The 25,372-nt window shown below is 42.4% G+C and overlaps 1 protein-coding gene across 1 annotated transcript in view; it reads left to right on the top strand.

Moving 5' to 3' along the window:
- Positions 1 to 25,372, top strand: part of rsrc1 (arginine and serine rich coiled-coil 1) — a 118,380-nt gene that overhangs the window by 6,600 nt on the left and 86,408 nt on the right. Inside the window, exon 4 of the mRNA XM_022753847.1 lies at positions 15,550 to 15,795. Coding sequence (XP_022609568.1) covers positions 15,550 to 15,795 — 246 coding nt within the window. The remainder of the gene's footprint in view (positions 1 to 15,549; positions 15,796 to 25,372) is intronic.

Raw genomic sequence — 25,372 nt, 5'->3', positions numbered from 1 at the left:
GTGTATATATGTGTGTGTGTCTGGATGAGGTTGCCTGAGCTGGCTGAGAGGCTGGCTGATGGATCAGAGGAGGATTGAGTGGACAGGACCTCATGATTGATACGCAGATAGGATATGAGGTGCTGCCTGCCACCCCCACCCCGGCCACACCAACCCGGCACCACCTTCAGAATAAGAAAGAGAGAAGAGAGACCGAGTGCACCGACCACAGAGAAGAAGGAGAGAGGGGACGAGAAGTTAGAAGAGAATGGAAAAGTCTGGAGAGAATAAGTTGAGTCAGTGCAGGAGAGAGAGTGGAGAAGATCCTAAAGGAGGAAAATGAACAGGAAAGACAAAAGGGAGCGTCGGTACAGAGAACAGGCTTGAGAGAGGGATAATATTCAGAAGAAATGAGAATAATAACGTCTGCATCAGAATATTGCAGGGGAGAAGATTAGGACCATAGTGGGGCTGTCGTGGGTTGAAGGGGGGGAATATTATTACCTTCTTTTCAGTCTCTCATGTATAAATAAAAAATAAAGAGATACATGAAATAAGAATAATGCTCTATCATGTGTTTACCATCTATCGTTGCTTCCTCCCTCTCTCCTCTCTTTCTCCTTTTTTTCCTGCCCTCAATCAGAGGAGGGCCAGGTCCCCCAGAGGCAGTCAATCTTGCCCTGAAATGTAAAACAGACAAGAGGAGCAGATTACCTATTTGCCATTAATGTTTATTCTCTTTGATGTGAGCAGGCATATCAGGCTGTGTGTGTGTGTGTGTATGTGTGTCTGTCTGTGTGTATGTGTATGTGTGTGTGTGTGTGCATGTGCATGTGCGCATGCATGCGAGCCTGCCTGCCTGCACACCAGCAACCGAGCATGTGTGAGGGTGATTGAGCGTATGCATGTATGTGCAAATTTGCGTGAATGCATGTTCATGGAGGGTGTGTGTGTGTCTGTGTCACGGCCTAGTCCACTGGGGGAGAGGTGAGTGGATCATGGTGGCAGCAGCTTACAGTGATCTGATGTGTACCCAGTCCAACAAAGACGACACGGCCTCTCATCACAGTCGGATCACAGGCACGTCTTTAGGTGAGCTCGGCGGTGCGGTGTAGTGCTGGGCTTTTATCGGCGGCCACAGCAGGGGTTAAATGTGTGTGGCTCAGTCAGTCATTCTGTCAGTCCTTCATTGACTTTACAGTTAGCTTTTGAGGCACCGTTGGAAGACACGGAGGACTAGCAAGTGTGACAATTCCACCACTTGACCCGTCAAAGAGAAGCTGAGGATTTTCATTTATTGTTAGGTATTCATACATGCATGCACACATAAGTGAGCATATACTTCAGGTTACACACAAACGCTTACATTTTCCTCATTAATATTTCAGGGATGTGTTGAGTTAGCAGGGCAGAGTGCTAGCGTCAGGGTTTAGCCCTGTTAACACTGGAGCGGCTTCATCACTGGGATGCTGTCATGACTCTAAGGAGAGTGAGACCTCTAATTATCTGTCTTTCACCCCAGAGGAGATAGATAGCAAGCTAAACACACCACCCAACATGCTAGGATAGCCGACCAGAGTCTGGATTGTCTCAGCCACCCTGGAGCCACAGAGGCCTGGATGAGTCCAGAACTGGTGCTTAGTTAGAGCTAGAGGGGAAAGGACTGTAGGTGGTACATGGTTTTAGCCTAGACAGTCGATATAAAAAAAAATGTGGTTATGGTCAAGTACAAACTGAAATTGCCACATTTCTTTTGTGTAGTCAGTTTTTATTCATAAGGACTCATTGCAACGGATGGTTTTTATGAATAGGTTACCAGATGTACCTGATTGTTGTTGGGGTGTTTGAACTTGTGGCCGGGGCTCCTGCTTTAAAGGATTAGATTTACATTTTAGGGCAGTTTTTTTGCTGGCCAGGAAATGGTTTACCACATACCTTCCCATAACACTGCAACTTATTGTTTTTACATGTGCTTTTTTTCACAGATTTAACATGTGAGATACAATGTTTTAATTAGTGAACTGCCAGTGCCAGGCTAGCCGTTTCCTCTCTGTTTCCAGTCTTTATGCTAAATTAAGCTATTTGGCTGCCAGCGGTAGCTTCATATTTACTATACAGACATCAGAGTGGTATCAGTCTTTTCTAGTAGTCATTATCAGGAAAGGACTAAGTGTATTTCCCAAAATGTCAAACTATACCTTTAAGGGTGACATGAAACATAGGATGTAATAATAATGATAATGAGACACTTTAGTGATCCCCTTTAGGGACATTCTCCTGACTCCTTCAGAGAGGTCAGAGGTCAGGGTTGAGTAAAGATCAGGGCCCAGAGCACCCAGATTCAGTGCTTGGTCAGGGATATTTAAGCAGGTACAATGCCTTGTACATCAGTAGTTGACCTAGAGTCTTCTGGCTGTGAGACAGTCCTCTAACCACTTTGCCACCCTGCCATGTCTTTCTGGCTGCTAGACCCGAGTAATCTGGATGTTATACTTCCACAACATGAGCTCTGCTTTCTGGACTGGAGATCACAGAAGGACTGCAGGCGTGTCTGTCTGTGTGTGTGTGTGTGTGTGTGTGTGTGTGTGTGTGTCTGTGTCTGTGTCTGTGTGTCTGTGTCTGTGTGTCTGTGTGTGTCTGTGTGTGTCTGTGTGTGTGTGTCTGTGTGTGTGTGTGTCTGTGTGTGTGGAGGATTGAGCAATGGCCTGGTATTTATTTCACACAGCAATTTTCCCCCGTATGAGATGAGGTGTCGTACATCTGCTAGATAGCTTTTCCTGCCTAGCACTGACACGGAGCGCGCGCAAGGTCATCCAGGCAGCTTGGGAACGGGGAGGGCTGAGGTGAGGAACTATAGGGAGGAGAGGAAAGGTTTTAGAAGGGGAGGGAAGGAAGGTGGGGTAGTTGAGTGCAAGACAGAGGTGGGGTGAGGAAAATCAGAAAGTTTATTGTGGGTGAGCAGTGTGGCCGCACAGCTTTTCACTGCACCTGGATTAGCAATTCCCCTGTCAGGTGGCAGGGTGGGAAACATATATTAATTCACAAAGTTTAGAGTATGTGTGTGTGTGATGTAGCAGGTGGTTTAGGGTGTCGCTGGCTTCATAAGGGAAACAGCCCTGAGTGTGTTTTGAGGACATGACAAGTGGAATCTGGTGTTCTCAACAGAGTGGTGAGATGTTGCCATGATGAGGGAACCATAAGGCATGAATTGTTGTGCTGATGGATAGGAAATAAGATGAAGAAGAATGTGAACAACCCCTAAATCATTTTTCTTGAGGTAGCAGTATCTCACTTAGTATTATTACAGTTATGCATTTAAGAGCGGGCTCCTGGCTGCTTTTCATGTATCTGTCTGTTATTCCATGGTCTCTACACATCTTTTCTTCTCCCCCTTTCCACAGGATGACATCTAGCTCTTTCTTCCTTCTTCCCCTATTACCGGACTTGCTAAGTGTTGATTTAAACTGAAAGATGACCTGGTTTAGTTTGCCTGCGTCTTCTCTACTCCATAAAAATCAACATGCTTCCAGTCGCGAGATCTGAACGTGTTTGTTGTTGTTGTTGTTTCTCTCTTTTCCCCCCCCCCCCCTCTCTCTCTCTCACTCTGTCTCTCTCTCTGTCTTACTCTCTTTCTCTGTGTTGTCTTTTTTATTTATCTGCTGTAAAGGCCAGTCAAGCGCTGCTCGGCTTTGTTGTCAGAAACCTTTATTTACCAAAGGGAGGAATAAGTGACTGACACAGACAGCCTCTTTCATCCCCGCCTCGCCGCAAGCAGTGTTCCCCTCTAACGCCAGAGGAACCCCCCCCTCCCCTCCTCTCTCACCCCTCACTTCTGCCAAGCTGGCCTCCCCCCACAACCCCACTACACTGCACCCCTCCATCCTGCAGGCTCACAACACACTAGTCCACTCCCCTGGGTAGCACACACCCAATACACACACGCAGAATTCACCTCACAAAAGGCATCGCACCAGTCCTCTCACATAGACGATCAAATGAGGGAGTAAGTCCGATGGTCCCAAACAAAGACTAGTTTAACATCAAAGAGTTGTCCCTTTTCTCTTTTTATCCATCTGTTAAACAAACTGGGAGTAATGACACATAAAGCCTGTTACGTTACAACACTGGCTTGAAAGGCAGTTTTTGTATTTTTAATTTTGTGTGAAGGAGGAATCTTTCGGGCATCAGTCATCAGTCAGTGGTGACAAGTCACTGATTTGTGTTAAAATCACAAAGTGAATGTGAAAAGACCATTCACACTCAAGAGGTTGAGATGAGATAAAACATATCATCCTCATTAATATGGTTGTAAAGTGAGGTAATATTGTACTTACCATAATTCTGAAATTTTGTAATTAAGCTGAATTTGATAATATATGGAAAGCATTATTACTATACCAGTTACAATAACAGCACTATTACAAAGAGGATTTTCACTGAAGGTGTACGAAGTCGGTCTCACTGCTGTATAATTTGTCTGGTTAACCTACCTAGCAGGTTGTTGAATGCATATACTGTAGCCCCTTATCACGATAAAGATGCAAAGAATTTTCAGTGTCTGATAACAAGTAACAGCTTTTCTTAACAAGTCATTTGATTTTTATTATTTTCTCTTGTTCACATTTTTGAATGTGGAGGTGGGAAGATAAATCCAGTTTTCTGTGAAAAGGTCCTTAAACTGTGGTACTATTAGTATCTGATATGTTTGTAAAATAGACAAATTAGAAGAAAGTTTCTTTAAAGTTTTTTTTTTTTTTAAATCTTTTCTTTCTTTTTCTGTTCTTCATAATATCTTTTGTCTAACTGCTATTTAAACTAATTTACTGGATACATTTGTGTAGAAGTAGCATTTAATATACTCATTCATCAAAAAGGGTTACAGGACAAAGGTCATAATTACAAATAAATGTCACAGATAGTATAATGATAATTTATTTCAGATGCAATGAACATAATTCTTATCCAGAGCTCCAGTGAATTTCAAGATGCATGATTCAGGTTTTTCTCAAAACTGTAAATAAAATTATAAATCCTTATTAGAGGATAAATACATCAAGTTTATATAGGTTTTGGAATATAACAAAAGTTCACCCAAAAAAAAAAAAAAATCATAAATGTTTTGAAGTTTAAAGCTCTGATCATTGGGAGTGCTGACTAATTTTCCTTTTTGAAAGCTGTGTGAATAAACGCAAACATTTGTGATTAATTTAAGTATCATAGAAACCAGATGACTTACTTTATATCTGTTTACCAAAGACAAAATTTGGCTGTTTGATGACTGAAACCCAATACAAATGTGACACTCCCACTTTTATTTCTTTGGTAGAGAAACACTTGCACTGTTTTGCAAATAAAACCTCTGTAATGCCAAAGACTAATGTCATGTAATCAGCCCTCATTGTGTTCACTTTATGACAGAGAAAAGCATCATCCGTCTGGCCAGACCAAGAGAAAGAGGGAGACAGAAACGCTTTTAGCTCTGGCATAGGAAAATGAACACCAAATGTATCTCTCTCTCTCTCTCTTTCCTTCCTGCCTTCTCTCTGTCTCTCTTTCCTATTTAAGCTTCTTGAAGTTCTTCCAAATTGGGTTTTAAATGCCAATTAGGAGGTTGAATGTAGTAAAATAAAAGCAAATGCAGGCAGGATGGCCTCACCTTCTGGCTGGTTAGGCTTCAGAGAGAGCCGAGCCGGACCTTTGGCTCCCAGCGAGGCTTTGAGAGAAATATCCTGCCTAATGAACACATTAATTATAACCATAACTATTTATAAGATGATAATTAGAAACGAAGGGAGGTAAACTGGGCTTTTCCTGCAATTAATGGAGGATTAATTACGGGAGCTAATGAAGTGGATTTTTGAAACGCGTGGAGGTGAAGTACAGAGATGTGCAGCTCGCTTTGTGATCACTGGCATAATTATTTTCTCCAGCGCCAAAGCGTTTGAGGCCCTGGTCCTCGCCGGCTCAGGCCGGCTAATAAGCATCATTGCATCGTTATATATGCACTTAAAAAGACTTGCCACTGAAATGACTGTCTAATTATTTCTAATTGGCAGGCCCTGTGTGTTGTCATTGAGCTGTTTGGAGCCGCAGCGGAGCCCTGGGTCTAATAACGCTCTGGGCGGAGAAGCACGGGGAGAGAGAGAGAGAGAGATAGAGAGACAGTGACACATAGAGAGAGAGCGAGAGTAAAGAGGAGGGGGCTCTACCAGTTGCCTGCTGCTTATAGCCGGACCTGCACATTGTCCCCCTGTGCCACTGGCCCAGCAGGACAGCAGGTCCGAGAATAACGCCAGGTGCACTCAGAGGTCACCTTGCCAAGTAGCCGATTAGCAAAGTTTTATTTTATCTGTGCTTATTTTCCCCCTTTAATTAACAGCTTCTGCTCTTAATTTATGCACAGATAAACGCCACCGTCTGTCCACATTTCTTCTTTTCACTCTTAAACATACTACACACACACACACACACACACACACACACACACACACACACACACACACACACACACACACATTCAGAGGGAGGGAGGGAAGTATGTGTATGTGCTGTGTGTGATTCAGTGGCCAGGTTTTGAGCCAGTCCATAGAGACCCGTGCTAAGAGAGCATGCATGGACAAACCTCAGTCAGCCACGTTTACCTTGTACTCTAGTTATGCCCTAGCTCAAACCATATGGATACCATCATTCTCTGGGACTCAGTGGAGGACTCGTGTGTAGACATATATAGTTTGTCCCTACCATAGTCACCGTAATATTCAGAAGTAGTGTTGATTTTTTTTTTTTTTTTTTTTAGCACACATATATCATCATGTTTTTTAGTAAAAGCAAATATGTGCATGTCTTCAGTAGATTTACATTTTCATTACATTATCTGAGGCATTGATCTCCATGTCCATGTTTGAGTGTGTGTGTGTTAGAGAGTGTTTGAATGATGGCCTAGGATTATGTGTGTGAGCACCTCACTTAACTCGTCCTAAGCAGAGCCATGTGCGTTGTCCTGCCAAAAAAAAACCCCTCTGTCATTCCTCCTCTACCCCCCCGGACAACTTGAGAGCAAATTGCCAGCTAATGGAACCACTGCCTGCACTTGTCAGTTCACTTTGGACAAGCAAAGGAGCCACACAAACACACACCCTGACGCACACTCACACAAGCATGTGGTTTCACTCACACGTTTAGTAATTTATTTGTGGAAAAAGAAGAGAAAAATGAGAGCGAGGGAGAATGGCAGAGAAATGAAACAAGGATCATGTGCGTCTTGACTGAAACCTTGACAGTCTTTTTGAAAGTAATGAAACACTTTCTCAGCATGCGCATTAGGTTTTCTATTTGAAATTTGTCTTCCTTTTTCACTCTGTCTATCCATTTGGGTTTTGGCAGAGTCGTGGACATGAGGAGGAAGTGGAGAGAGATGGATCGCCCAAAGGATACGTGGCCAACTGTCGTATGATTGGCTGAACAAAGAGCAGATCACTTCTGTGACTGGTTGAACAGAGAACTCGGTGTTGTGATTTTGGCTTCAAATCAAAGCAGGAAAAATGTAATTATTTTAAATGCAGTCAACAATTTTGTTGGGAGTGGAAGTTTGCCAGATTTCTATGTAAACTCAGTTGGATATTGATGCTCAGTAAAAATGAGATAACAGAGTGTGCTCTCTGTCTCTCATGCGCTACTGCAGATGTGTAATGAATGACATTTATGCCATCACTGTAACATGTGGCATCATTTGGATCCAGCCTCCAACAGTATACAGCAAATCAGTCTTTTGACTCTTTCATTTGAATGTTACTATCTTTAGGCATTTTAGTAAAGATTGAAAATGACATAGAACAGAAAAATGTCAAGATATAAGACAGACGTAGATGTAGGAAAGATAAAAAAAATAATAAAAAATTACAAATTAAAACAAAAGACCATGCCTACATCGCCATTTCACTCACTACAGAGCTTTAGAAAGGAATTTGGAATATCGTCCCACTTCTCTGAGAGTGGATCTCTGTGTTGTCTGTATAGTTCTGTACTGTCTAAAAAAGTGATTCTCTCCAGTCACACGGGTCTGTGTCTCTACACAGAAATCACCCTGTCCACTACCTGCAATTAGTTAAAAAAAAAAAAAAAACAATATAACATTTGCCTTCTGTGTAGGCTCCTTCTCATTCTGTGCGTGGACATGTAGACTACGAAAAGTGACATGTATTGGAGGGGAGAGCCTTTTTTTTTTTCCAGAGGGTGGAGTGTTTTCTCTTTCTGTTCATTTCTTGATCTCTCTTTCTGTGTTCATCTGTCTCTCTCTCCTCGTCCTTGTTCATTCTTGACAGCGGTTCATAAAAAAAAAAAAAAAAAAAAAGATTTTTAGAAACTTCTTTATGAGACAAGTCTCTCCTCTGTCATAAGACAACTTTATGTTATTCCACTGAAGAGGGGAAACTAATAGTGCTATGTTTTTTACAGGGCGCTATTCCAGTTGTGTCTTGGGTGTTTAATTAAGTGTAGTTTCCCTTTAGTAGTGGAATGTGTGTCTGCTTTCTGTCGGCCCGTTCCTCGGTGCCTTTTACAGTCCACCCACATGGTTTGTCTCAGCGTTTATGATTTTTCTTATACCGGAGTTGTGAGGTTCCTAAATCACTTAAGCACACAGGGCCGAGCAGTCCACATTTAAACAATAAAAGGCTGTTATGCTAAGGGCCCTCAGATCTCCTACCACTTCATAAATACATGCGTATAAAAGGCAGAAAAATACATCTTCCCTGACCAGAGAGAGAGGGAGAGCGAGCGTCTGAGAGCACACCTGCTAATTGGAGCCAGCTTGATGTGAAGCACGGCTGTCTGCTCTGTCTTCCCAATCGTTTTTTTTTCTTTTCTTTTTCATTCTCTCCCCTTTTTTTGTTACCCTGGTTGTTCTTGACTTAAAAACCTTTATGTTATCGCTTCTTCTCCCTGCATAGCCTCCTGCTGTCCTTCAACTATTGTCCTCACTCCCGCTTTTTCTTCTACTCTTCCTCTGTCCTCCAACTTTTTCTACCTCCCGGCTCTCCACTCACTTACACGTGGAGGCAATGACAACCAAAACAACTCTCTCCTAACTCGGTCTAACTAATTGTTCCGGGCCATGATGGATGGAAGGAGGGGAAAAGTGGGTTTCAATTGTGTGAGTAGCTGTGAGCGAGTTGGCAAGTTAGCACCTAGTCTCAATGTGACCTCCACTTGACCTTGTGTCGGGGCTGAGTGGCTGAGCCAGGGCCCCCCCCCCCCCCCCCCAGCTCCAGCTGCTAATGGGTGTCATGTCGAGCTGCGGCTGCACAGAGGTCAAAGGTCGCGGGTGCACACCAGACGGCCAAGTTTAGGATTGCGATGAGGTGGCTGAGTGACACTGGGCATATGTGCCAATGAAGACGCTGGGTAATCAGCACATGCACAATGATGCGCACACACACACACCGCCATGCGCATATACACGCATGCACACACATTGTGCAGCAGAAAGTTGTCTTTTCCCTCATCGTTGGCTGGCTGTTGTAGGTTCATATAGATCTGAGGGGTCTTTGAAGGCCTTTGAACTCTGCTAAATGGCTTGACCTTGTGGCTCGTGGCTGTGGCTGTAACTCTGTGTGTGTGTGTGTGTGTGTGTTTGGGTGCGTATAGGGGGGTAAGTGAGTGGGTGGCCTGCATGGGGTCTCATTTCTGCTTCACGGCATAGCAGGGCATTGCAGACGTTTGTGTTGACGACGGCTAAATTAAAAGCAAACTGAAGATTATGACATATCTAAACATTGCTTTTATGAAGCAGAGGGGGGACGAAGAAAAAACATTTCTGTGAATATTTCATGCTCTGTCTTTGCTGTGTTAATTGTGCTCACAATCAGCTACTTTGCAGTGATTCCTCGTGTGTTATTTAGTGTGTATGTATATTTATGTTTCTGTGTGGGTGTGACTGAGTCTGTGTGTGTTTGTGCGTGTGCGTGTGTGTACTGTGAACCGAGGGAACAGATAATGTGGCTGCTTGGAAGGAGAAAGCAGCTTGGGAAATGATTTCAACAGCTCTCATAATTAGAGGAATATCATAAATTAAACTTGTGTCTGCCGTTGCGTTTGAAGAGCACTCAAAAGTAATAAATTCTGGATGGTTAACATATTTGCATTCCATTCAGCAGGCAGCGTCAGGCAGGAACAGCTGTTTTCCACGTCTTTTGGCAGCAGGAAATGCACATTGCTCACTCAAGGTGCTTTTAGACACATTGAAATGGCAGAAAAAAGAAAAGTGACTTTTAACTTGAACATGAAGCTGCTGCTGTGTGCTCTGTCACTGGAAATAACTCGGCAGGGAACAGCGCATTAATGAAGTTCTTCAAATATGGATCTTCTTACTTTCAATAGGCCTGTTTCTTTTTCAATCTGTCTGTTGCTTGGAAAAGTCGATCGGCAAGCTTTTTTGTAGTGTGTGTGTGTGTGTTTGTGTGCGTCGTGTTGTAGATACAAAGAATAAATACCAACGATTTGAAACGAATTTTACGGTTTCAAAATGCCTCCTTAGTGGTGACAAAGACACTTTATCTAGAACAAGTTGAGAAGAAAACCGCTGTAATTTTGCATCATATTTTTTAGGCCAAATTTTTTTTTTATAAAGGTAAAATGTGTCACAACATACTATAAATGAAGCATTGTGGTGCCCCAGCCTACAAATCATATTCTTTACATGTAATAAAACATGCTTATTCAGTACAGTCCCCAGAAAAAAAAAAAATCACATCATGATTTTTATATTTTTTTCGGTGAAAAGTAAATGCAAAAATTTCCCACTGAAATCGTGACTCACATCGCAATCTCAATATCTGCCAAGAAAATCCCAATATGATTTCTTTTGCAGACCATTCAGCCCCTCACCATCTCTGTCCAGTCTGTTCAACATTACGCCATTAATATTGTTTAAATGCATGTTTTGATTCTAGTCACAATTAATAATTTTTGAATCTTGAACCACTTCTGGAAAAGTCTCCTGTTCACTGGCTTTTGTTGCCCTTTTTTCCGAATTTTCTATAAAGGATTTCTCTCTCCGATCTTTCTAAAAAGCAGACACCTTTTTTTTTTTTTTTTAACCATATCTTAAGCTTAATGGGAGTCTACCTTTGTACTTGCTTGTGGAATCTGACTATCTCATCACTTTACAAATATTAATGAATGATAAGGATAGCGCACCTATGGCATAGATGCAACAAAATCATTTTTTGTTATCTTTGTTAAAATGATAAAATACTCAGATTTTAATAGCAATTATATGAGTAGATAGTCATTTATAATACACTGTGATGTAGAAGGTAGGGGCACAGTGGATGACAGGGAAGCTAACTGAAAGAAATGGAGCAGGACATCAGCTCTCTACATTGACACGGTTACATAGTCAAAAAGATGGTAAGATGCAAAACTTTTAGTTAAATAATTCCAGTTTAACATCCTGCTTACATTATTATGAACAGTTATTTTTATTTACCATAAACACAATATCTAGCTAGAAATGGAGATAGACGTTTTAGAACATAATAATACCACTATATGTCTAGGTCCCATGATAATTCCTCTCTAGCTTTTAGTGTATTGTCGGTAAGAACGACTGGTCAGACAGGGGTCACTGTCGCCAGCATCCACTGAAATGCGATAGGGTTAAGGTTACACGGCCATTAATCATTGCTGCGCCACACTGGCCTAATGGACAGGGACGCTGCTCGGGGCATCACTGAGAACATCACTTGTGTTCTCAGCAGTTATGTTGGTGTTTCCTGCCTTGGGATAAATACAAGATGAACTTTGTTTTGTCTTCCTACAGACGATGGTGGTTGGGGAAATGAAGAAACAATATGAATGTGTGTCTCTGCTGCTCAAATAGGGGCAAGATAGGGTTAAAGAAAAAGTGAGGATGATTGGTCTGTTTGTGTGTTTGTGTGTTTGTGTGTGTGTGTGTGTGTCAGACTGGTGTGTGGGTGTGTGGGTGTGTGGGTGTGGGTGTGTGTGGGTGTTCATGTGTTCCCCGTCCTGACACTGCGAAGTATGAATAATGATTTAACTGGGGTCAGATTCCATTGGAGACGTTCACCTGTATCTGACACTAGTGGTATTGCGTAGCGGCCATTAATGTCCAATTTTCAATGAAAACAGAAATAGAATACAGACTGATAAGGGTAACACCATCCAGCTTCACACCCGACCACATAATTACCCCAATGGGCTGTGGTGAGGGATCATATCCTGGCGCGCACTGGGGGGTCAGCGGCGATAAGCTTCAGCCCAGCTCCCAACATGCAGCATAATTACTCTATTGATAATTCACCAGGAAAATGGTGCCAGCCAATTGCAGGGCTCCGATTTAATGGATTGGACAGCGAAACGAGGGAGGAATGGAGGAAGGAGGCTGTGAGGGGGCAGAGCGCGTGTGTGTGTGTGTGTGGGGGGGGGGGGGGGGGGGGGGGGGGGGGGGGGGGGGGGGGGGGGGGGGGGGGGGGGGGGGGGGGGGGGGGGGGGGGGGGGGGGGGGGGGGGGGGGGGGGGGGGGGGGGGGGGGGGGGGGGGGGGGGGGGGGGGGGGGGGGGGGGGGGGGGGGGGGTTGTACGTGGGAGCAACCTGCAAGGGCCTTTTATTAGAAATGAAAATATGTTTAGGCCATAGGGGGACCCATTTTCCCTGGAGATAATAAGGCCAATAAAATGTAAAGCAGGGGAAGGGCTTGGCATGGGGTCCAACTGTGGCTGTTTATCTGTGTGTGTCCTGCATTAGCCCATTTATCCCCAGCCTCAAATTAGCTAATCATTCTCCAAGGGGAAGGACTTGGTCAGGAAATTGACATTTAGCAGCATAGGCTCACTCTATTAACTACAGTAAATTTAATTTGCTGCACACCCCAGAAGTGGGCTGTTTTCTTTGCCATCAGAGGGAGAAAGGGAGAGGGAGACAGAGACAGAGAAACAGAGAGAGAGAGAGAGAGAGAGAGATTGTGTTTATTGCATCTGCTGCTTCTGGCCACAATTTGCTTGGCTGTAAATATAAGACTTAGACTTGGAACTCTGCAACTCTGTTGTATTTCCCCTCATATACTGTTGATTACAAACATACGCAGGCATTGTCAACACATAGATTCACTCATTCCATGGTCTGTTTGGGCCATTGATGGATTATCTCGCCTGGAGACTCCAAACCCCAAAAATGCCAATGTTTTTCTATCACTCTTCTCCATTAGCTGCGATTCTCTGACGAGGCTAATCGTAGCTCCAGTAAACACTGTATTAAACATGCTAAATCAAATGTCCTGTGACTGATGACTGCTTTCACCTCTGCCTCTGAATCAGATGTTTCATGATAATTATTTCTGATTATCACTCCAGGGTGGCTGCTTTAGTGTCTGTTCTGCAGAATGCAATGAGACAGGATTTACTGTGGGAAAAAGATACTAAAGAGCAACCGCTGTAGCTGCTTGGATACTATTAGTATTACTGAAACTAGAGGTGCAACGATTAGTCGATCATTAGAAAATAAATCTGCAGCTCTTTAGATACGTCATAAACATTTAAGTGATTTTTAAGCAAAAAAACATTCTCAAATGTAAAAATGAGCTTTTTTCTTCATCCTCTGTGGGAGTCAGTTCAGGATCTTTGCATTGTTTTTGTTTGCTGAATGAGGTTTCTCCAAAAGTAATAATAATAGTTGGTCAATTATTCAATAATGCAAATAATGGATAGTTGCAGCTCTAATTGTAACACTTCATTGGAAAAATATATGAAGTGAACGTGGAATTCAACTTTATTAGTTGAAATTGATTTATATGCATTACAGTATGTGCTAAATATATGGTGATCTTTTAAAGATATTGATCTTTGTTCAACTTTTGCGTATTGAGTAAGTTTACCATCACTCCAGGCTATACTTCAATGTTCCTGAAAAACTGAACTTTAAATAGTGTTTTTTGTTTTTTTTTTTCAAAGAGAGATTTTCTTTAGCAGAGACCTTGAAATAGCACAGCTGACTCTCTCCAGAGATCAGGATCGCCCGAGCCTAATTGATTGCAACAGTTGTCAGAGTGTTGTCTGTTAGGATGGTGACAGGCGTCTGAAGAAAATGATTAGTTTTCTGTCGGGAGAGAGACAGCTCTGGATGTCCCAAACTGCAAACTAATAAAGGGGGGAAAGCAATAAAGCTCGTGGACAGCAGGTTTGACTGTTTTTATAGACAAATCAATAAAATGATAGATGATGGAAAATAACGGCATCTTAGCTGCCGATTTCTACTGGGGTTTCAAATCATGGTTCTTCACACACACGCATACACACACACGTGGATATACACACAACATGCAAGCTCACACATACACTCACACTTGAGCAGAATATGTCAAAGCGTCGTCCCTGCATTAATAGAGGAATGTGCAGTGTCACATGAATAAGTGATTATATTTTGGTATTTGTTTCTTTGCCTGTATGGCACCATATCAAGATGTTAGTTACACTTTCAATTCTCCATTTTCTGGTTTTTAAATGATGTGTGTGTAACTGTGTGTGTGTGTGTATGTTTATGTTTGTGTGTCATAACTAACAGAGTAAATCTCACACTGTAAATCTTTTTGAGACCAGAGGGCCAGTGTCAGGATCAATACTGAGGACAGACCTTCCTCAGAGCCCACCTCTAATTGGCTCCATTTCTACAGTGTGTGTGTGTGTGTGTGTGTGTGTGTGTGTGTGTGTGTGTGTCGTGGTGTATGTGGTTGTATATAACAGTATTCTTATTGCAATCCTATGAAGGATGAATTTATCTACTCCAGGAAAATTTGATCCCTGTGAGTTTTGTGACAGATGTGAAGGTTCACTGTTTCTATGTATTAATGTAAAGCTTCTTATTGAAGCTGGTCTCGCATCGTGTTTCAGAGATGGTTTAGATTCCGGTTCTACCCATTAACTCTTGTTTCCAAATCTTGTTTATAAGTATTTATTATATGTAATATTATGTCATTTGCATATAAACAAAAAACTAAGTATGTTGAAAACAAAGAACACTTACATTTTCAGCAGATTTAGGCAGCCAAAAAGGGTATAAGGTAGAATAAAGAAAGGAATAAATGTTTTCTCTTTTATGCAACACTTTTTCACATTAGCTTGTTCTTGTGTATTGTGACTATTTTACAATACAACCATACAGGGAGAAATCCATCATAGAAGAGCCATAGATTTTCTTAAAAAGCAATTAACTGAATCACCTGAACTAGAATGCATCACCAAGCTGTGTTTTACTCAGTGGGAACTTAATCCATTGCTCCTGCTATTCCTATTTCTGTTTCCTATCACTGTTGCCACACACATGCCTTAACTGACAACTGCATGCAACAGTCTCAGCCACATTTTCAGGACGTGACCAAAAGGTATTCTGCGAAATACCGGCAATCTTTAACTGTAGGAGACAAGGCAGAAAAGGAGAAAGTAGATACAAGAGACTTAGACCAGGTGGATGGTATTTATCTCTGCTCTTTTGTGTTGCCACTTCTTCAGTGGTTTATTAGCTGTACTTGTAATGTCGTATTACATGTCATATCTTTCAGGTCTCACTCTCGCCACCGACGGTCTCGCAGTAGAAGTGGCAGCCGCGGCCGGCGAGGAAGCCACAGCCGCAAAAAGAGCCGCAGCCACAGTCGCCGAAGGAGCCGCAGCCACAGCAGAGAGCGGGACCGGAGCCGGCGCAAGGGCCGCGACCGGGAGAAGGAGAAAGAGAAGGAGAGGGACAGAGGAAGAGACAGAGACAAGGACAGAGAGAAGGACAAGAGTAAAGACAAGGCAGACAAGAAGGGGTAAGTGATGAATTGCTCTGTACATGGAAGCGTACACGCACAGGTAGACACAAACAAGCGCTGGGTCGGCCCAGCTCAATCTAAACTGCTGCCTCCACAGGAGAGCAGAATATTTTGGTCAGTATAATACAGGCTTAAATATGGAGCTCAGTCTCAGCTCCTCCGTCTGTCCATCCATCACTGAATCCTTCCATCCATCAATCCATCAGTCCCTTTCTTCCTCTGTTTCCCCCTGCAATCAACCATTGGGCTGCACCGGACTTGTAATGTGATATAATTCCCTCTTGCAAGAGGAGACGTCATGTTGATAAAAGAATAGATGGTAGGTAGGAGTGCTGCATAGGTTCAATTTTTAGAGAATGTTTTGGTCGCCAGATGATGTCTGATGTCTTTAACTCTGCTTTTCACCCTCTGGACCCAGCTACAATAAGTCTAGAAACATAACAAGATCATATGCATCTCCAGTGTCATTGGTGCTCATGCCTGGGAAAAAAGCAATAAATGAGAACTCCTTATTAAGGTGAGAAAAGTTGGCAAATGACATCTTCACTTGCAAGCTTGTGTCTTCTAAAGGCTGTAATACACACAAGGAATAGGTTTGGTGTTGTGCATCCTTTAGCAGTAGTGAACTCCAGTAGAGTTCTCCTAACTGCCTTAGAGGCCTCTCTTTGCCGCAACCACAATAGCACCCTCAATCTCTCCTCAGCGATTCATGCTCTAATGTGATAGGAGGCGACTGTAATATGACTGGTACCCAGTTGTTGTCTGTCATATTGAATGGCACAGATGTGTGTATCAAGCTATGTATCCCATGAGTGATGCAGACCAGCTGCTCTGCAACACATCTATTTAAGAGACTTTGGTCCCTCTGGTAAACTGTATCTAAACTCACGGTGTAGGCTGTGTTGGCCCAAGTTATTCAACACATAACTTTATAATTAAGTGCATAGATTTAAACGTGCATGTTATACAGGTCAAGTTGTGAATTTTTAAAATGTATACACATCCAAATCTTAATTCAGGTAGCGACTAAGATGATCTTTGGTTTTTCAAACAAAGTAATACTTGAATCATGTTGAAATAAACTTTTGACCGCATATAAACTTGTCAGGGAGACAGCGGTAAATGGAAAGCTTCGAAAAAAAAATGCCTCAAAGTGTTTTCTCCGAACAGAAATATGCAGTAATAGCCAAATGGCAATTTATGATTTTATGACCGTTTGATCTGCCTGAAAAGGATCTTCATTCCTCAGATGTATTCATGATGCAACATTGCAATCAGATGATGAAAATCATCTCTGTAGCAATGGTCATAATAGACAAAAACGCAGTATATCTTCAGAACATTTAAAAAAAAATGAAAACCTTTGCTTGTGCCCCACCGTCAAACTGTCACAGAACTTGAACAACTTTTTCTCATTAAGTGAAGTGAATGCTAATTGTTGAGAAAATGAATCTGTGACAATGAATCTGGAGATAAGTCAAAAAATGGATTCTTGTTTATTTAGAATTACACCATGTGGAAATATAAATAGTTTTTAAAATAACAATTCAAAGTTTTGGTGCATTTGTTTGCTGAAAAGATCGAACAGTTTTGTTGTGATAACAAAAAGGCTCATCTTCTAATGTAATTTCCATATATACAACACTAGTTTTTGAGTCCTTTTGGAGACTATTGATCCTCACCAAAAACCCTAGGGCTCAAGATTTCTCTTTGTGAGCAGAACATGGAGATTTGCTTTTAAAGGAAAAGTGCTCCATTTATTTGAAGCTATTACATATTGCCTTTCTTAGATCCGTATCAGGAAAACAAATAAAGCTAACAGTGAAATGTAAGGCCAGCAGACTATATCTATTTTCATATTAAGGCTTCAATATCCTTCAGCATTGATAGGAATCTCGTCCTTTATCTCTGACCCCGCTTTAGCTTGTCTGTGTGCAGGTGTGTGTGCTCATATACGTAGTAAGTTTGTTGATTTGTGTGTGTGTGCGTGTATGCATTTCCACCTGTGGCAGCATTATTATATTGCAAACTGTCTATCCTTCTATCTGGCCTTCCAAATTACTTAAACCTGTGGAGGTATGGTGTTGGAATAATTTTGACTAAACCATGTTGTGCTGACCTGCCATGGCGTATACCTACAGTATATATGTATATCTATAGAGACAATCCCTGCTTTGGTTTTCTTACGTTTGGGTATTAAAGGCACTTGAAGTCACAATTAAACAGCAGTTCTAAGCTTCTTGCTTCTGTAATTCACAATTTATCAGTTGGAGAAAGAAATACAGCGGGTGGATTGTTCAGAAATGTATACTTGTTTTGGTGCTTTGTATTTTAACATGAAATTTACATTTACTGGAACAGTATTGGGTAATCACTAAGAATACACACAAAAATGCTCTCCAGTAGCAAGGATGAAAGTAATGTGATTATTCTATAAAAATACACCACATTCCAATTTGTGGCGTTTCATTTTGAACTTATATATAGCTTGTGACATGATTATAATAAGGTAATATGATAATAAGTAAAATTTTCCATTTTATTTTTATTCAAATTATCCCTACCACCACACTTCCAGTGAAACAATTAACATTCAAATTAGGCTGGTCTGTCTATGGACCTTGGTATTATGTTGTCACTGTCCAAAAGCCGCCTGACATGGATGTTCCTCCCCAGATCCTGCCACAGGAGTTTAGGTGCCTAACAAGTTCTGCTTTAGTAGAAGAAAGGCAGAAGCAGCGAGATGTTTCAGGAATATGTAAAACAAGGCTTTCTGCAGTATATCCTGTCTATGACAAGCCACTTCTTTTTCCTCCGTCTCTTCCATTCTTCTTCTTCTTCTCTTAATGGTGATGGGGGTAGGGTCTTTACGGAAGCCCCTGATCCTCACTGCTTTCATACAAACACACACACATACACATACACACACTGTAACACTCCAACCTCATTTACATCCAGGTTCTTGCTGGGTGGTGGGAGAGGAGGGAAGCAGCGCAATGTTGATGGCGGGGCGGGGTGGAGAAGAGGCTGAGAAGCTTTATAGTGTCTGTCAGGATGAAAGAGGGGCCCCTCAGAGCAGCACCCTGACACTGACTCTGTGTGTGCGCGCGTGTGTGGTGTTGTCGTCATTAAACATTTAACACTCCTCTAGTATGACAGCAGGCAACTTGGTGCTCCAGCGGCATGTTTTCATGCAAAATTTATTGAAAAAGACGAGCTGTTGTTAAGAGATCTTGTTGCCTTTCACCAGTGGCAAAGGGTAAGTGGGTGATTGTGGGGTTCTTCGTGTGTGTGTGTGTGTGTGTGTGAGTGAGTGTGAGTGTGAGTGTGTGTTTACCCAGACTAGTGTACAGGGTCAGTAGGTCAGCTTTGCTCTGTGTAATCCTCTGGCTTTGTATTTAAAGAGAGAACCTAAGAGCTTCCTTTAAGTATTTAACCAGAGCTAAAACTGTTTGTTTGTTTCTTTGTGTTTTTCTTTTCAATTGACAATTTTCTCAACAAGCAGGCTTCCCTGTGTTTTGTGTATTGTTATATATTCAGCACTGAGTTAAATATACTTGTGGATTCTCAACCTTTTTTTGTCTGATGTGCTCCCACAGCCCAATCCAGCATGCTCAAGTACTCCTTCATCAACACCCCCCCTCATGCTCCAAGAGTGTTTGTTTAAATTGATACTAACCTCAACTTTATTTAACACTATTAATTGTATAAAACAGGATATGGTTATAGTATTTTTTCACACAAGACGTAATGATCTTGGAACTGATTTTTTTCTCTTCATCCATTTATCCTTTAGTTTTCAGTATATATTTTGACTTCTCTGTGTACTTGCTTTCCAGTTTTCATGCATTCTTAGCACATTGTGTTAAGGTGCTACAGCTGACCCTTGTTGGTGGGAAACTGAGACATGCAAGCAGTTCATTGGTTATTGTGTCAGTAAATATAATAAAAATCAGCCAGACACCAGTTTGTAATTGTAGTATCAATATTTTCCTCCTAAACACAAATATGTTGATCTTTGGAACCAAATCATAATTTTTCTTTCATATAATCTTTCCATGTACCCCCCCGGGATTTACCATGGACAAATTGCAAATAGGCGCTCAGAAACTGATTAACATTAATGAATACACATGGACATAACTTAGCTTTGATTCTCAACCTGCATACAAGTGGACCCGATACTTTCCATCTTTCGTGTACTTTCCTGTTTCCCTAGAAGAGAGCAGGAGGAACAAACAATGTGTTGTGTTATCAAGTGTTCATCTGCCCCCAGGCACACAACTGACAGAAGTATAATTTGGATGTAACATCGCTCTTCACCTGATGTTCCGACCCAATTCCCACCTGTAATTAATGAGCAGAAACGTAGAATCTACATTTGACAGATGGCTCTTTCTCCACAGAAAGTGACAGGTTTTTAAAATATCTTTAATTACAAGTCAGTGTTTTAAAAGGTTTTGGCATCATTAATTGCTGCAGTGGTTCAGGCTTTCATCAGGCTTAAAGGAATTTAGTTAGGGTAAGGATAAGGTACAGTCAGGGCTCAGTTTTCTTTTTGGTTCGCTCATAATGTTAATGCACAAATACAGCACAGGTATGCATATTCTCACTCTTTTCCCTTCCCCTTCCATGTCCGTCACCCTCCTCAAACCCGATTCCTTCGTCAAAGAATTTGTCTGCGTTCAACAGAAGTCTTCACCCTTTCCTTTGGGTGGTGTCGACCTCTTTGTAACCAATCACTGAGGTAGTGGGAGAACGTGGGCTGGCTGCTGTACTCCACATCCTCAATCAGAGAGGTCTGTCCAATTAGGCTGAACTCCTTGTCTGTGCCAGGTCACGGGAGGAGTGTTGGTCCATCTGACTCAATTTCATGTCATTTGAGTGGGAAATGGGCCGAGGCTGGGCAGCGGCGGCACAGAGAGCAGAGTGGAGACCTCATGGCAGCAGAGAGCTTTCTTTTCCCTGTGCATGTAAAACTGAAGTTGGTATAATGAGCTTAGGGTTAAAGAAATGAAATGACTGCCTACCTCTTTTGATGTCTTTGTCTATGAAAGAATCATTTAGGAGTTTTTTTTTTTTTCCTGCTAGCGAGGGGCAGCACTTCAACAGCATCCATTGTTCACGCTTGTAAAACAGCTTATCTTATGAGGGTGGAGTCTACTCATGAAGCATGCTTTCCTGACATTTCTGTGTGAAGAGTCATTCCCGCCAACCTGCCCATTCCCATCCCTTTTTGTGAATGTGATTGTTTAGTAATTCCTCTCATTACTATGTTTTCCCCTGACCAGCTAAACAGAACTCAGCCTCACCACAGGGGTCCCGGCAGGACCCGCAGGCCTCGGCTTGGCTAGCTGTGCTCCATCGCTCAGCCTTAACCTCTAGAAGCCTAGACGCTGTGAGGCAGAGAAAAAATAAAACAAGACCCTAGACACAAGCACACACACATTCACACTCACTGCTGTTGATTTTCTCTCCCTCCTTGCCTCACTCTGAGGAAATGATTGTCTGCTTCTTTGCCTCTGTTGAACATCTATCAGCTCATTAGTGTTGGTAATACACAGAGAAAGTAAGTGTGTTTGTGTGTGTGCTTGCGCGTATGTAGCCCCTGCCTGCGGCATCCTCATAGCCTGTTGGGAGTGTGTGTATGGGTGGTGTGGATGGGACCACTGGCTGCTGCTGGTGTGTGTGTGTGTGTGTGTGTGTGTCTGTGTCTGTGTGTGTGTCTGTGTGTGTGTCTGTGTCTATGTGTGTGTGTTTGTCTGCACTCTTGCAGGACTCTAGGCTGTGTCTGGCTCTGGGAGCGGGTCTGGGGAGGTAAGAGAGACTTCAAACACCGTCCTCGGAAGGTTAGGATACACTCACATTGACTTAAATCAATGAGCTGTAAGTGTGTGTTTTATTTGTGTGTGCATCAAGGGGGGTAGCCTAGTGGCCAAGAGCAAGACGAGACATCGGTGAAGCTGAAGAGGAGTAGTTGTGCATGCGTGTGTGTGTCTGTATAGTTTGGGTGGGGGCTGGGTGGTTGGTTGAAGGGTGGGTGAAATAGGAGTGATGCCTACATGCAAAGGGTGGACAGCACACACTCATACACACACTCACACAAGATCCCAGTGGACAAACACATGCACACACAGAGTGGTGCAGCTGTAGTGTTTCTTGGCCCATGGCTGTATGTAGTCATTAGCTGCTTTTTTTCCATGCAGATAATGAGCATAGATTTGATAGAAAACATATAAACTTTATCTTCACAAGATGGATACACACACACACACACACACAAGACAGATGAATATCCTGTTAAGATCTCTTTGGTGAAACCTGCTTTTGCCGTCGGACAGAATGGGTTAATGTCTGTCATCTGGCCTGGCTCCATCACCCTGGGTTTTTCTAATATGAATATAATTATATTTTAAAGTCGCAGTAGAATTATTATGGGATTGCTGTAATCTTAAAGAATGCTTATGCAACTTCAGCTGCAGACCATACATTTTGCATCCATGTTTATTTCAGCACTCAGTGAAACAACTCCCAGTAATGTGAATGGATTTTTTGCAGTGACCAGTCTGCCACTCTGTGTGGGTGATTTCTAGTGGCTCTAAAGGGCAAGATTTGCTGCAAAATGGACTTGGACACAAACAACGGACTTACACAAGTATCTGTATGGGGGTCAGCATATGCCAATGTGCTCACACACACGCTGTGCAGAAGATGGATATGGTCTATGGACATGATAGTTTGAGCTTTACCTTGGGAAAGCAGGCAAGGTGTGAAGGTCTGGGATCTCAAGGAGATGAAGTAGGGTTTTTCTGGTTACAAGACATGCAAAAAAATAATAAAGAACTAAATGGAGAAAAAGGCCAACACTTCCCTCAGTCATTGACAGTATCTTAATTAAACCCTGAATGATGAAAGACTCATTCGAGAACAGGAAATCCCGGCAAGTGGAGAAACACAAGCAGAATCTGACACATAATCCAGCTCATAATTCAAGGTTTGTTAGAGATTTAACAGCAGTTGCAGGCAGTGAAGACTGTTAGTCCTGAAAGGGATTGGCCTTATTCCACTGCTATCATCAAGTAGAAAATAACAAAAGGTGATCATACATGCTGGGAAATTCACAGAGGAATTTGAATTGTGTTTGGCCAAGGATGTTATAAGAAAACTTTAAAATTCTATATAGGAGTATTTTGTGTCACTGACATATTTGAGTTTCCCTTCAGACATGTATAAATTACGTAAAAATACTCTGCTATGATTAATATTTTGTTGGTTTTCATGGTTTTCCCATATAAAAAGTGGAAAAAAAACTGGAGGCATATATATGCTTACGTCCTCAATGAGAAATTCTAGGCCACCGCTGCTTGCGGTAGGTTGACCTGTGAAAGAGCAGTGTGTATAGTGGGAAGATAGTTGGCAGAGGACAGATTCAGCCTTACATGTTTTAGCCTCAATCAGACCCAAACTCATATGAGGAGTCTGTTGTGACCAAAATCTGTGACTGGCAGATGTGTCATACAGTGAGTGTAGTAAGCATATTTTATTTGTGTCCTTTAATGTTAGGTTGTAACTGGCAGTGGCTGACACAGTGCTTATTCCACTCATGATATGTCTTGTTTTATATTAAAAACACCATATGGACATTAACAAGGTTAAAAACTTGATTTTTGTCAGAGGGAGTCTTTAATAAATCAAGAGATGCTGAAGAGCAGCTGAAAAGAAGCAGAAAGCTTTTTTGTTGTCTTGACAGTCAGTTACTGTAGGAAATATTGTCTGTGCCTGAGAATGACCTTTGTCTCTGTTCTGTGTGCATATTTTGTGTGTGTGTGTGTGTGTGTGTGTGTAGAGAGAGAGAGAGAGAGAGAGAAATCTGGCCACTTTTAATCGCAGGAGAGACACCCGAGTGAGCGATAGAGAGCTGTGACAATCCACTTAGTGCGCTCTGTAATCTGTTTAACCATTTAGTGAGTTGTTAAAGGAGTATGCAAACACTCACTCACATAAGAAGAAAAAAACACACACACACACACACACACTAGACACTCTGCAGACTTCAGTGGTGCACAGGACAGTCTGCCTCCTTACCCGGGTAGCGATTCGGTTGTGTTGTGTTTGTCTGTGTGTGTTGATGTGTTTGAGAGCTGCTGTAGGCACTGAGAGAAGCCAGGCCTGGAGCGTGATGACAGAGACCAGACCCGGCCAAATAGAAGATCCCCCCCAATCCAATTACCCTGTTCCTCTCTTTTATTCTCTCCTCTCCTCTCCTCTTCTCTCCTCTCCTCTTCTCACCTCTTTTTACGGCCCTGTCTTAGCAGGAGCTACTGATGGCAGTTCTGGCTGCTGTTGAAGTGGCTGGCTGCTCTACTTTATGGATCAGAAGAGGATGCAGGAAGGATTATAAGCAGCAGGTTATGAGCAGCAAACATGACAGGCCAGCTCCGATTTAGGAGGGTTATGTAAATGTGCTTGTCGACAAAATATGTTTTTCTGCTCTCAGTATTTTCCTCTCTCACTGAAAAAGCCGGGTAGTTTGGTTTGGAGGAAGCAGAGTGGTGTTGAAGGCAGTGAGGGGAGCTAAAAGAGAAGATTGTTATGGAGAATGATGTGTAAAAGAGACACACCATTAATGTTTAATTTTCTCCAGACTCCAGTGCTTATTCATCTGCACCAGGGGCAAGGAAAGGTGTTGACTGAAGTCTTTATAAGAAAGGCTGAGAGTGAGAATACATTATAGAGAAAGAGATGTTCTTTTTAGTTGGAGACGGCAGAAAAAAGTAACATAGAGAACAGACAGACAGACAGACAGACAGACAGACAGAAGAGCAGAGAAGTGTTCTCAGTTAGCAGAGAGCACTTTTCGTCATACATTTGACCTCTGCTGCTCTGAGTCAGAAATACGGCTCTGCAGGTTTTGCTTAATGGCATTGATCATTACAAGAATACCTCCTTCAGACCGGGGAAAGGGCATTCCAGACATACAGTTAAGTACCATGACTCAGTCATGGAAGTAAATATTGCCTGAGAGGAGCATATAATAATTGTTCTCCACGGAGGTCTCAGAGCGGCAGCCATTTTCACAGTATTTTCTTTCACACAGAAGGGAGCTGAAACAATAGAGTTATGAGTGCAGTTACCAATCACATGCCTGTGCATGCTTGATCGTCATGACCGAAGTACTTATTTGTGTCACTGATGGACTCTGCGGTCTCACACTGCTCATATTGAACATTGAGTAGCCACAGGAAAGTTATGAAGCTATGAAGTCTCCCTCCCTCCCTTCCTACCCGTTTAGTCTGCCACTTTTTCAGCAGAAGTTTAGATCTCTGGGCCGATGTTTAATTCATTTGTACTAATGTCTCGCTCACTCTTGCTCTCCTTCACTCTCATGTGCTCTGTCTTGCTCTCTCGCCAGCCTAGTCCCTGTGGTTCTCTAATAGAGTTATTTTACCTCGTGTCTCACTCATTCTCCCTGGCACACACACACACACACACACACACACACACACACACACACACACACACACACTCACTCACTCACTCCCTCACTCACTCTCTCACTCACTCACTCACTCAC

The sequence above is a fragment of the Seriola dumerili genome, unplaced genomic scaffold (genome assembly GCF_002260705.1).
Source record: "Seriola dumerili isolate Sdu_G_001 unplaced genomic scaffold, Sdu_1.0 BDQW01000199.1, whole genome shotgun sequence".
Lineage (NCBI taxonomy): Eukaryota > Metazoa > Chordata > Actinopteri > Carangiformes > Carangidae > Seriola > Seriola dumerili.
The sequence above is the reverse complement of the archived record's forward strand: the minus strand, read 5'-3'. Positions and strand labels throughout refer to the sequence as shown.